Genomic DNA, 13,579 nt, shown 5'->3' with positions numbered 1-13,579 from the left:
TATATTGGGATCTAAGCTACATCAATACAATAACTATTTTTATAACTTTTGCAGCTCGCGTTACAGTTTGCTTGTAGTCATTAATTCATTTATGTATTGAAGATTATAAAATTAGGTTAAGGGAGATGTAGGCGGCTTAGCTCAATCGGCCATTGAGAGCTTTTAATTTGAAACTCATGACGTCACACGTTTCCAAAACTAATCAAACGAAAGCATTCTATAAAATCCGAGCGAATCTGGCCAAAATTTTCACAAAGACTATTCGACCAGGTTTGTGGGACTAGCAACGTTCTCTATTATATTTTCGGTTCTTATGTGGGCCAGAGATATTATATTTTTGGAGGTATTTCTAATTTTTTTTGAAAACCGAGCACAGTTTTGCCAGATAAATAGTTTTATCTTCGTCGAAAATGTGGCCAGCTTTAACACCCCTCGTACTTCAAAGGGAGAAAGCATTCCCACAGCCGCGATTAGGCTGAAGATGGCGCTACACAGCACTAGGGAACTTTCCGGCTTCTTTTTAACAGCGGTTCGCGACGCGTGCTTCGTTGAATTGTTTCAATTAAAACGTGCCCGTTTTTATTAAATGTGCCGTGTAACGCCTTCTTTAGCATAGTCAGAGTACAAAAATATTCCCCATTTGCGTTGTAAAGTGGATAAAATAATGGTCTTATTTCCAATGATCTTTTGAAAGTGCCCAAAGAGCTCAAAGATTTTGGTAAATCGAATTTTTTTTTTAATTTTCGATTTAAGATAGTAACTTTATCAAGTTTTTCATTACTATGTTGGTTTTCTATGCATTGAGCTACCATTTCCGATAGTATCGTTGAAAATCTCATCGATACCCTTAATTGAAATCAATAGAGTGTTGTCGTCTGAAACCCTGCGACGTCACCATCGTAATTTGCCTATTGATAAAAAACGGTAACTGTCATGGCGGCCACTATTAACACTACAGCTGTGACGTTACAAGTTTTCAAAATCGTATCAGACGACAACACTCTATACTTCTCAAAAATTCAGTCTTTGAGCAGCCTCTGAACAGTAATCGATAATGTTCAAAGTTTGTAGCTATGTTTAAAAATACCAAAGTAACCGAAAAAGTAATCATTTAGAGTATATTTTCCGACAACCTACTTTGATAAAACACTTAAAATCAGGCGTACCCAAAATTCTATTTAAAAAATGTTAATTTTGAGGGTCAAGATGATAATTAAGCACCCCTGCTCTAAAATCCTTCCTTTTCCAAATAACCATAATCTAGAAAGGGGGTTTCTGTTACCAATCGACTAGCGCTTCCAAAGCAGCTCCTAACTGAGTCTAAATTAAAAATGTCCAGAATTGAAATCTGGGAGCATAGAATCAGATAATCAATGTTGAATACTAATGCTGTATTAAAATATCTAGGAGTGGTTCGTGGTTTTTGGGAAGTTTTGGCTTTTCTCTATTACCGAAATGCCAAGAAAGGCTCGAAGGGCCGTTTCGACGTCTACAATATCTTAGAGCAGAGCCCGAGTCTGGAAACGATGGCCGTCTTCATCCACCCGCACGAAGAACAACTGGAAAATAGGAGGCCCCTGTCCAAACTTAAAGGGCCACCGGTACGTTCGCTACAATACTGCTGTCTTACCTCAATGTGTAGTCACGCCACGGTTTATATATTTACACAGGTTAGACTTGTCGCGCTCCGGGAAGGGCCACTTCAGCGCTACTCCCGCATTCGGAAATTTGGAAATCGCGTTGGCTGTGCCATCTCGGATAAAATTGTAAAACTATTGATCAAATTTATATATATATCCAATTAGTACTGTTTCAATAAATTAGATGGCGTAGCGAGCGCGATTTTTGAAACCGAGTTGCCAGTCAGCAGAAGTTAAGCAATTCTAACCATTGTAAATATATAAACCGTGGTCACGCGAAGCATGGTCACCAAGAGCGGGCCCGCGCCCCGGTAAAATATAAATTCTGGGCTCAGAAGAGAGCCATTACTTTTGGAGATACTTTTTCGAAGATAAATGCTTGTTTAAGTGTTGCTCTAACGTCACAGTCTCTTACTTCTACAAGTATACGAGCGTGCGCTACAGTCGTCAGAGGAATATGGTTTTTTTCTAGCGGGCGTGCAAATTACATTCCTTGATTCCAAATCGCAGGAATCTAGGCTTGAATCATACCCAAATCATGGAATCATACCCAAATCATGGAATCATACCCAAATCATGGAATCATACCCAAATCATGGAATCATACCCAAATCATGGAATCATACCCAAATCATGGAATCATACCCAAATCATGGAATCATACCCAAATCATGGAATCATAAACAAATCATGGAATCATACCCGAATCATGGAATCATACCTGAATCATGGAATCATACCCGAATCATGGAATCATACCCGAATCATGGAATCATACCCGAATCATGGAATCATACCCGAATCATGGAATCATACCCGAATCATGGAATCATACCCGAATCATGGAATCATACCCGAATCATGGAATCATACCCAAATCATGGAATCATACCCAAATCATGGAATCATACCCAAATCATGGAATCATACCGAATTATGCTGGAACCAAACGTGGAATAAGGAATCATACTCGTGGAATCACGGAATCACTAAATCAGTGCGAAATGATAGAATCAGAGTAGAATCGCGGAATCAACATGGAATCACGGAATCCAGATGGAATCACGAATCTTTGGAACCAACTCTAAGATTCCTTGATTCCGAATCTGGTACACATTTTCCTTAAGTAACCGACCCCTCGGATTCACGTCTTCCAATGAAACTGTTGTTCCCTCGCGGATTGATCCGAGTAGAGGCTTGCGCCACCGCTAACGCCGCCGCCGATACAAAGAACGGCGCGCCGCCGTTTCTTTTTTTCTTTATACACTTTGTTTCTGGTATATTAAGCTGGGTTTTCATTTACGCGAAAATAACTACATTTGAACACGACGTCGAACGCCAAATTTTGGTTTTCGGATTTCGGTCGACGCAGAGTAATAGCATTTTCACTTAGCGTCAATAGATTCCAACATTGCTATCTTGGCTATAGAGAGAGTCACTAATATAACCAAGGCTTATCCACATTTTCATTATCTTTAAATTTAAATGTTGCTTGGTTTATCGATATGTTTTCTAAAATTGCATTATAATAATCAGTGGCGGACTGGGTCTAATAATTTTTGTTTGCTAGGAGACTAAGGGTCCCATTTTTAACAACTATAACGCTACCATGTTTACGGAGGCCCACTTTATGAACGGTCCAATCAGATAATAATTTTTTACTTTAAAGTCAATAAATGAAGCATTTGATATACTGCATTTTAGACGTCCAATACGTTTATAAAATCACATCATAATACATACCTTAAATTACATTTAAATGGAAAATAACATATCAAAATAGCAATATGTATGTTCACCGTGTGATGATAACCAAAAATTTTATTATTCGTAACTAGGATTTATTTCTGATTGGAAGGCTCAGAGCGTCAGTGGTGTAGCCAGAATTTCGTCAAAGGGGTTCCAAGAATGTTAATATTAAGAGGGGTGTCGAGAAGGGGGTGTCAATTTAGTATAGTCAAGGTAGGCCCAGGGGGTTGACATTGAACCCTCCTTGTCTACGCCACTGCAGAGCGTTATCGTGGAGCACGACCAAAAAAATAAAAAGCCAATATCGAGCCTTCAACCGAATTTCGACCCGGCATAACTGTGAATAATTTTGGATGTCGTTTGACGTCAGGCCAGTGGCCTACCTCGGAAGGACCATGGACTAATTAATGTACTTCGTACATTAAAACATTAAAACAAACGTTTTACAAAGTGAGCCACTCCCACGTGTTTTCCAGCTGCCAAGCCACATTTGTATTTTCCCTCCCCTCACCCCTTTTCCTTCTTCCCCGTCGCCATAGCGCACATTTAACAATCGCCCGAAGCAAATATTCGGGAACGGTGTGTCCCGGTGCGAAGTACATTAATTAAACCATGGAAGGACTAGTACGAGTTGGTATTTGCCCTTGAACTTCTGGTCGCGTGTTTTTTAAACTGTCGCTACAAGAATTAGCTCTAAAATTTGTACAAACGCCGGCGTACGCCACCGCCGCCGGTCATTTTGGCCACGCCGAAGACGCCGCCGCCGCCGGTTTATTTTGGGTCAAACGCCGCCGCCGACCCATATCAGGTCGGCGCAGGCCTCTAGATCCGAGCTGCTCCGTCTCGAAAGACACTTTCAGATCACCAATGAAATACGAACTTTATACCTTTTTATTGACTTTCGGAAAAGAGCAGACGATAAGCCGCTCCGTTAAAAATGTGTATTTCATTGGAAGCGGCGCTATCTTGTGCCCCTGCTACCTTGGAGCTAAACTGTGCAGGGCCGGACTTAGAGATCCTGGGCCCATAGGCAGATAACGAGTCTGGACCCCCTTTCACGCGTTGCATTTACTTTTATCCCTGGAACTAGGCTGTGCCTGAATTTCCCTGATTCAGCGTAGAAGTCTGAGCTCTACGGTTATATTACTTAATAAAAGCTCTTAACAATCGTCGACTAAATATGCGATAATTATGCAACATTGTGATTTAAAGCTGCGTCCGTAAACTGCCAGGCAGAAATTTTGGTAATTTGAAAACAAAATCTTCTACCTAGGAATTTCTCCAATATAAATTACGATTGATATTATAGAATTATGCCTTCGAATACAGTAATTACGGTCACTGGAGGGCCCCTTCCAAGGATGGGCCCCTAGGCCATGGCCTAGATTGACCTAGGCGGAAATACGGCACTGAAACTGTGATGTCACCGTCAAATCTGGATCAATCTTCGAGCAGTCTCGAAACGCACATTAAATAGCCCCCAGCAATTTTAGAGATTACGTCATTTTACATTCCTTTTAGTTTAAGTGAAGCGCTAGAGAAGTTTGAAGGACAACCTTGTCAGCAGGGGCGTGCCAACCACGGGGGCAGTAGGGGCGACTTGCCCCCCCCCTTCACGCTCACAGCGGGGCCGCTCCACCGCTATTTTTTTCCCGGGGCAGACTTTGCGCAGGATTGTAGTTCATTCAGGATACTTATTTGCCACGGACGAGCTCTTACTGGGTCGCATGTTTCAGGCCCGTATATGGGGGCACCAGGGGATGCTCAGCGCCCCCAAATGAATACTTGAGCATCCCCAACCCGACTGACCGAAAAAAAATCGATTGCTCAACTATCAACTAATATCATATAACATCGGTTACCTGTATCTTTATTCATTTAAAAAATAACAAAATAAAGCCAATATCTGTATATTTACTAATTTTAGGAGTGGGATATTAAAATTGCGAGTTTTATTATCAAGGCATTGGCACCAACATAGAAATTTGAGTGCCCCCGAGTTTTGGCGGCTGGTTACGGGCCTAGTCAACCTTTGTGTAAATTTTTTTATCTCTCGGACGCAGCCTATTTAAGTATGTGCTTATAATATAGTTTTTGCCCCCTCTCTCGTAAAAACGTTGGCACGCCCCTGGTTGTCAGATAATAATTTCGTCGATTTTCCTTGACTTTTGCGTAAAAAAATTAAAACGACACCATGATCGCCATATTTCTGTTTCTCCCACAAAAGACAGGTTAAGCGAGCCTTCATGATAACTTGATGGCGCGAAGGGTTACAAATGAAACAAAGTTAAAACTAACTAACTCCGCATGTTAAAGGCCTAGGTTTTCTTCTGCCTGCCACCCTTTAAATTTACTTTCCTTTCAAACAAATACCCTGGTGGTAGGCTAACGTGTTCTGCTGTTGGCCTACCCCCTGAGTATTTGTTTGGCGGGAAGTAAACTTAAAGGGTGACAGTAAGAAGAAAACCTACGCCTATGAATGTTTAGTACGGTAAAAACCCGCTAGATGGTGATAGCGTTTCAACTTAGAAAATAATTATCCCTTAGCTTCACTATTTACAGACTTTACTGTACCGATTTATTATTTATCAATCATAGGTTAATAATATCGTGAACAGTACCAAATAACAAATTTTATTTCTTTCATATCTCCACCTCAAAGTAAGTCAGTTTAATGAAATTAGTTTTAACATGTTAAGAAGTGTGGACGTGCCCCAAAATAAAGACTGCAAGTCATCCGCGAAGTCTTGGATTTGAGAATCCTCTGGGTACTCAATCCTCAGTGCGCTATCCATTACCACATTGTATAGCAGAGGTCCACTGCATGAACCCTGAGGGCAGCCGCGGGTCAGTACTCTCCGTAAACAGGTACTACCTGCCCTCACCACTGCAATTCTATCCTTCAGATAGTTAACATATGTCTCATATATGTTCCTTAAACCGTGTAGGATTCCTGGAATCCACACATTTTCAAATGCACCCTCGATATCTAAAGATATCAGACTGGTGTGACAATTATTTGCTTTGTTATCCCTGATTTGGTTCACCATATTGGTAAGACAGTGAGTCGTGGATCGACTATGTCGAAACCCAAATTGCTTTTCGCTAAGCAATTTGTTGCTGTGTAGAAAGTAATACAAACTTCTTGACAACAGCTTATCAAGCACCTTCCCTACCACAGGAAGAAGCGAGATTGGCCTGTAGGCCTTTCGTCCTGCCTGTCTCTGCCTTCTTTATAGATAAAACCAGCTTAGCAACCTTCCAAAGCTTTGGGAAGTATCCCATGCTGAGGCAAGTGTTGAAAAGCCTGACAAACAACGCTGGGCAAGCTAAGAAAAATATCTTGAAAAGCTCAATGGTGATACCATCCTCACCAGGAGCCTTGCCCTTTTTAAAAGAGTTGATAGTCTCCAAGACCTCATCACTCGTAAACGGCTCATTATTCTGACTCATGAAGTCTTCGTGCAATGACTCCCTTATTGTCGTATGAACCTCCTCATCATCATCACCACGTCTCTTCAATACCTGAGGTCAAAGAACCATCAAGGACAGTAGATACAGGGACGAGAAAGCAGGAAACAAATTGATTTTGAACGTCTTCATATTCACGGGGAGTTAGATGTAAACAAACCGCGGCCATTGTTAAGACGTGGTTCACCATGGACAGTATTATTGTAGTTAGTTTTTACCATTTTGATGTTAAATTAAAAATAAAACTACGAGCGTATATAAAAAAATGCCCATTTGTTTTGAACACTTAAGCCTCGTCAAGAACTGCTAAAATTAGGTGACCGCCATTTTTTTTATTTACAACTAACTCTCCTGGCGTTTAGGTCGTTTTAGGTGATTTATTCCAACAGAGGCCGCCCATACACTTTCTCGTCCCTGTATCTATTGTCCTTGGTCAGATTGGGCGAAGATCGTGGAGAAGGCAGCGAGGGTAAACGCGACGACGAAATGGTGTCAAGAAATCGAGAAGTGTAAAAGTCTCGCTCTGTACAGCAAAAAGGAGGCTGTGGGGATTGAACTCTTCTACAAAAACGACCGACCAAGCCATCTTCTTTTCCTCGCTCGTTCGGGAGCCCTCCCAACGGCTGCGAGGTTTGCTGATATCTTTGGCGAAAACCCATATCCTCATCGAGTGTCCGAGTTTCGCTAGTGCCAGAATAGACTATATATACGTGGACGAGCTTGATCGGTCGGAAGATGGTGTTGCTTTTTTGCTGGGATTAGGGTCGGGTTGTGGGGAGTGGAAAGACTTGCTGGTCACTAAAAGGATCCTTGGTCGCTGGGGAGGCCTACGAAAGCAATCGTTGAGGTAGACTTTGCGTGCGCACTCTGCGTTGGTAAAGTCCTCGTGCGATAACTTTTTATTTTTATTGTTATTATAAAATGTTTTGCAAATAGTGGAATTTTTTTTAAATATTGTTAGTGCAACTTTATTTTCTATTTAAAATTTTAAGCTGCTCGTGAATCCAGAAATGGATTCCTCCCTGTTTTAAAAGGGATTTGTACATTACATTGAGCTAATAAATATCAATTTCATTAATTCATTCATGCAGCAGGGAAATGCGAATATTAAGGTTTGGGTTCGTGTGATAGGTAAAAAAGGATTTTGTAAACTAATCGAGGTAACCAGCGTAAAAAAGTAAACTTAAACAGTATTTAGAGTCCCTGCTGCTTGTTTATGAGCTTGTTGCAGCCTACTTCCAGGGGCTAGTAGGCCAAACTTTGAAGCTCTCTGGCGCTCTTTTAACTCATCGTAGGAAAATGGGAAAACACAGGCATACTTCTCAACTCACCCCCTACAACTCCTTAAAATTATTGCATAACCTTTTGAAACACCCTGTATAAACAACAAAGAACATTCAACATTCGTCAAAACATTTCGAAGAAACGAAGCAATCCTTATTTTTGTATCAAGTAATGGTAAGGTTAGATACACCAATGAACGGGGGGAATTTACGAAGCGTTCAATTTGTATTCAATAGAACAGGTACAGAGTAGACAACAGTGAGTTGGGACAATAGAAAAAGTAAGTCCGAGGAATAAGGTATTTTTTATTGCCATAACCATCTCTTCGAAACAGCAGTTAAAGATAGTGATCGTACGTATGGGGTAAATTACTGGCTTACTACAGTCAGCGACCATCTCAAGCTTCAAATATGGGCCCCACAATCCAGTATGGCAAATACACCATGAGCGTCTTAATGTCATAGCCAACCTAAAACCGTTACCAGGGCGACGAAAATAAGTCACCCCCACCAAATAAACTAAGAATTCTTGAAAATATAGTATTTAATTTTCCTCAAATCTTTAGATCTCCTAGCCTTTCAGTAGCATCGCGGTCTCGACTAAATCCTAGTTAAAATATTACCATTTATTTACAGATTACAGTTTCACCCAAGGATAAGGATAAGTTCGATAGTACTGCGAAGATTTGCGGATTTGAAGGAGATGTGGTAAGTTTCCTTGATTTGAAAACTGCATTTCAACTGCTTGTGTTTATTACTGACAATCCACCAAACTTTGATATTCAAGACTTTCAGCCGCTAACGACATTTACGGGCTATTCTTTTGACATTTTAAGCTATTGGGATTTTTTCCATGGGTTTCGGTTTCCCCTTTCCGTAAAAACTGTAGACGTTAGCACCAATAGGGAGTGTAGGGAGCTGCTGACTCGCTTGGTATGAAGCGCTAGCCACCACCCTCATACGCCTACGGTTGTGCCTTACCTGATTTTCGACTTTTAAGGAGGTAACAAAATAAATAAAACTTTGGGAAAATATTTAAATATAAAAATAGTGCAACGCAAAATGTTATTTTTAAATATAAAAATTGGATAATTTGGAACTTGTATTTTAAAAGTAGTATGAACGTTGTTCACGGGATATGACGTATATTACGTCACTTCAAACGGAAGTTAAAGAAGGAGATTTTGAAAAAGTGCAGAATGCTTCCTTTGTAACCTTTTCAATAGCCCAAAGATTTTAAGAATTTATCAAATACTTATGATTGATTATGTTGTAAGGGTGCATGAATTCAGTTTATAGTGATATAATACAACGCCTTCACCTATTCGTAGCCTGCTATTAGCTTCGTTAGCATGCATCGTAGCTGAGCCCTGCTTTGCACGGCCACCATGACATTAAATTCACGTCGCAGATCACGAGGCAAAACGTCACACGATCCTGCGAAATAATCACGTGACCGCCATGGGCGTATTAATGTCATGGCTGACCTATACGCGTTACCATGGGAAGGAGCACAAGCCACACCCACGAGCAAGCTACGAATTAGTAGGTGAATACATTTTGCCGGTTCTGGAACAAAAGGTGTACACCTTTTCAGCCAAATTTAACTATTTGCTTGTACTGGTGCAGAGAATGACTACACAGTGAACTATTTGCCAAGGTCAGAGTATTGGGGCTACACTTTTTACTTCTCTTCAAAAGCGGAAATAAAGAGTGTAAGCTGATAAGATCGTCTACCTATCCAGAATGTATCTGTATGTAATCTGCTCCAAAATCCCAGAACAAGCGAAAAGTATCCTCCTATAGAATCGACAGTTAGCACGGTCATTGGGTTAAGCCTCAGTTGGCTTAATAAGGCTTAAGACAATATGACAGTTAAAATAGTACGGGTAAAAGTGGGTATCTAAGCGGCAAAATTCATCCCAACTTGCAATGTGGCCTAAAAAGGCCATTTTGGTGTCTAATACTCTACTTTGTGGATCGTATGAGTCCGCATCGATGCGAGGTGGACCACATTTGCGTTCAACAAATTTAACCGTTTTGGTGCTGTTCCCGATGGTAGTGTTCACGCTGGGTTGATTGAGACCAACCACAGGTACGTAGAATGAACCGTTTCCGAGTTATGACCGCGGGGAGCTATGACCAAAGGTACACTAAAAAACGTGTTTTTTTCGAAATTTCTCTAAATATTAAAAGGTTATATCAAGATTTTGGCCAGGAGCGACCATACTTTCGGAACTTAAGAATTTGTTAGTGCCGAATCGAATGAGACCAACCGCAAGTCCGTAGGATGAATCGTTTCCGAGTTATAACGAAATATGGGCGGAACATAATTGGTGCTTTTTTCAAAAAGTTAAAAAATTGTCATTGAAACCACCTAAGTTGTCTACACATTACTCTCCGGACCACCAAGTGCTGAATCGAATGAGACCAACCGCAAGTCCATAGGATGAATCGTTTTTTTCCTATTTTTTATATTTATCAGTATAGTATTCGACTAATGTTTGCTCGGAAACGGTTCATTCTACGTACCTGTGGTTGGTCTCAATCGACCCAGCGTGAACACTACCACCCGGAACAACACCAAACACGGTCCAATTCGTTGAACGCAAATTTCGGGGGCAACGGCCACCTCTTGCTACCTTTGCCCAACCAAAATCTATGTGGTCCAACTCCCATCGATGCGGACTCATCCGATCCTCAAAGTAGACACCAAAATGGAACATTTAGGCCCCTTTGCAAGTTGGGACGAATTTAACCGCTGGAGAGCCCTTTTTGGGCCTCTTTTACCCGTACCTTAAGTGAAATCGATCTACGTGATTCTGGTAAATGGCAAACAAGTAATTTTTTGAATTTTTAGGAAACGGAGAGCATCGTGTTTTACGGAGGAAATAGTCGAGCGAATGGCGGTAGAGTTTTGGTGCGGATCTGTCGAAATGGAGGTGGACTCGCGACGGCTTGGCTTTATTTGAAACTTGAGAACGGAATCACGTATCAACTGCTGAAAGAAAAGTTCTATGTGGAACCCAAAACGGGTCTCGAAAGCTTCGTCGCCGGTGGCCTGAGAGTCAGGTGTCTGCTTCCGAACAGGCGCTGGCGCATTTCTTACAACGGAGTTCTGAGGTGAGCTTGATAAATTGAATTGACAGAAACCTGAATGTATTCATATTAACACATAATATGTAGCCTTACGCAAATGACTTGATCCAAGTTAAACTTTTGGTTCAACAGTAATCAAGACACACCCAGTTTGATTACAATTTTGCTTGGATTAAATCATATTGATAATAATAATAATAATAATATGGCACATTTGGATCCAATGGTGCGGTGGCGGAGTGGTTAGCACTTTCACCTCCCAGCAAAGAAGACGGGTTCGATCACAGTTTGTGGTGCTGGGTGAAAACTCGGTACAACTCCTTCTGCTTTGAGTTTGCAAGTTCTCTCTCTGCTGGTTTAAGGGGATTTCCCGCGCTCTTCGTTTTCCCCTTCCAAACATACTTGTGGAGGTTAACGGTAATAGTTAGTGTAGGGAGCTGTTGGCTCGCGTGGCAAGAAGGGCTTGCCACCACCCTCCTACGCATTGTAACCCGGCCACCTTAACTAATGGCTTTAAAAGTCGCTAGATGACTTAGGGGGTGCCTTGGGTATTAGCCTAGCTGATTAAAAATAAATAAAAATTTCGATCAACGTCAAATTTGAATATGCCCTATTTTTTGAAATTAATCTTAATCCAACATTTTCTTTTCATGAGAGAGAGAAAGTATAAAAAGGCTTTATTTAGACGTATCAAAGTAAGATTTACAATGCGAAAAATATAATACATACAGAAAGTCAGATTTTGGTTTAATGTGATTTTAAATCTTTTTGGTGGCAAACGCGTTAGATGGCCACATGGGTAGAATGATCACTGCCTTCTATAATACTAGGCCTAGAAATGGTAGCTACGTCGATTTTTTAAGTGAAATTTTCAAACTGACATGATTTTCGCGCTAGATGTCGCTCTCTTGGGTTTTTTTGGTTGGGGTAAATAAGGTTAATCGGCTGCGGACAATCAGCAGTCTCCTGTCACTGGTGGCTTCAAAACAATAAATTTTTTTTTAATGGATTAAAAAACCTGTAGAAGATCCAAGCTTATTTTTAAATGTTTTTTAATAAATCTATTTCATTATTTGTCCTATAAATTGAATGTTGACATTATTAAAGTGTATTTTCGCTATTAATATTCAAATTTTTCGCGTACGTTAGAATTTCCCGCACTTTCCCTACCCAAAAAAGCGACCTCTATCGGATATTTCAAAATCGTTACCGCCACCCCATTTTTATTCTTATTTCTAAGCCTAGTATTATAGAAGGCAGTGGAATGATAAAGTTTTCTCGTCATTTCAGAGCAGACGGCAGTCACGGCACATTCGTATTTTTCCAAAATTTGTTTCGCGAAATACCGAAATCCGAAGTCCGGATTGGACCTCTAGATAAATATTCCCAACCAAGCTTGGAAATAAGCGGTGGTCACTGGGTCAAAGACCAGTTTATTAATTGCTCGGACCAGTTTTTTATTCAAAAACAAGGGGCTCACTGGTCTTTAGGAACAGTTTATTAATTCTACCTAATTATGAAAATTCAACTTGGACCAGTTTAATAATTGCTAGTCAATCGGAGACTCGAAGTTCAGCAACTTATCAACCTGAAAGTTCAAAGCAAATCTGATTGTACTGAGATATTTTTGTGATGTTAAATTAATGTTAACTATTTTTAACAATTAAGAAAAAATATTTACTAATACTTACGATGTTTGATTTAGCCTGGGAGGGCCTTGTGTTACTGTGTAAACAATTTCTTCTAATATTGGGACACACACATAAGAGCAAGGGGTCACTGGCCCAAGGACCACTTAAATAATGGTAAATGTAGGGGTCTGAAGGTCACAAGGGTCAGTTAAAAAAAAAAACCTTATTTCCAAGCCGGTTCCCAACTCAATGGGTTTAGCAGACGTCATATTTTCATCGCCATCCAAACTTATTTCGAAATATATCTTAGTTCTTTCAAAGCTTTGTGTAGTCATAATTTTAACCAAATTAATTAAAATCTGAAACGTTTAGAATTTAGTAAGAGTCTGAACTTGTTTAAGTTGACCTTAATGGGTGGGGACCCCTTTTTCATGTTGAACCCTGGGCCCCATGTCAATTGGCTTCGCCCCTGGCTGCAGTCGAGTCGGAATAGTTGAGCGACAAGTTGGGAGTAGCTGAAACGGGAAGTAAGATGTACTTGAAGTCAATTATAGAATAATTTCAATAGAGTTGGTTTGTTGGAGACACCAGTTTTCAGAAGAATAGGTGTTTCTATTTGTAGCTTGCTCGTGGGTGTGGCTTGTGTTCGTTTCCACGATAACGCGTATAGGTCCGCCATGACCATAAGACGCCCATGGCGGTCACG

The 13,579-nt window shown here is 40.6% G+C and overlaps 1 protein-coding gene across 1 annotated transcript in view; it reads left to right on the top strand.

The window, feature by feature from the left end:
* The window catches only part of LOC149960541 (uncharacterized), an 80,591-nt gene that overhangs the window by 767 nt on the left and 66,245 nt on the right, over positions 1 to 13,579 (top strand). The window contains exons 2-4 of the mRNA XM_090174792.1: positions 1,408 to 1,601; positions 8,780 to 8,851; positions 11,004 to 11,266. Coding sequence (XP_090030918.1) covers positions 1,408 to 1,601; positions 8,780 to 8,851; positions 11,004 to 11,266 — 529 coding nt within the window. The remainder of the gene's footprint in view (positions 1 to 1,407; positions 1,602 to 8,779; positions 8,852 to 11,003; positions 11,267 to 13,579) is intronic.

Source organism: Leiobunum rupestre, chromosome 1 (assembly GCF_980474605.1).
Source record: "Leiobunum rupestre chromosome 1, qqLeiRupe1.1.hap1, whole genome shotgun sequence".
Lineage (NCBI taxonomy): Eukaryota > Metazoa > Arthropoda > Arachnida > Opiliones > Sclerosomatidae > Leiobunum > Leiobunum rupestre.
Note: the sequence above shows the minus strand (reverse complement) of the source record. Positions and strands in the feature narration are given on the sequence as shown.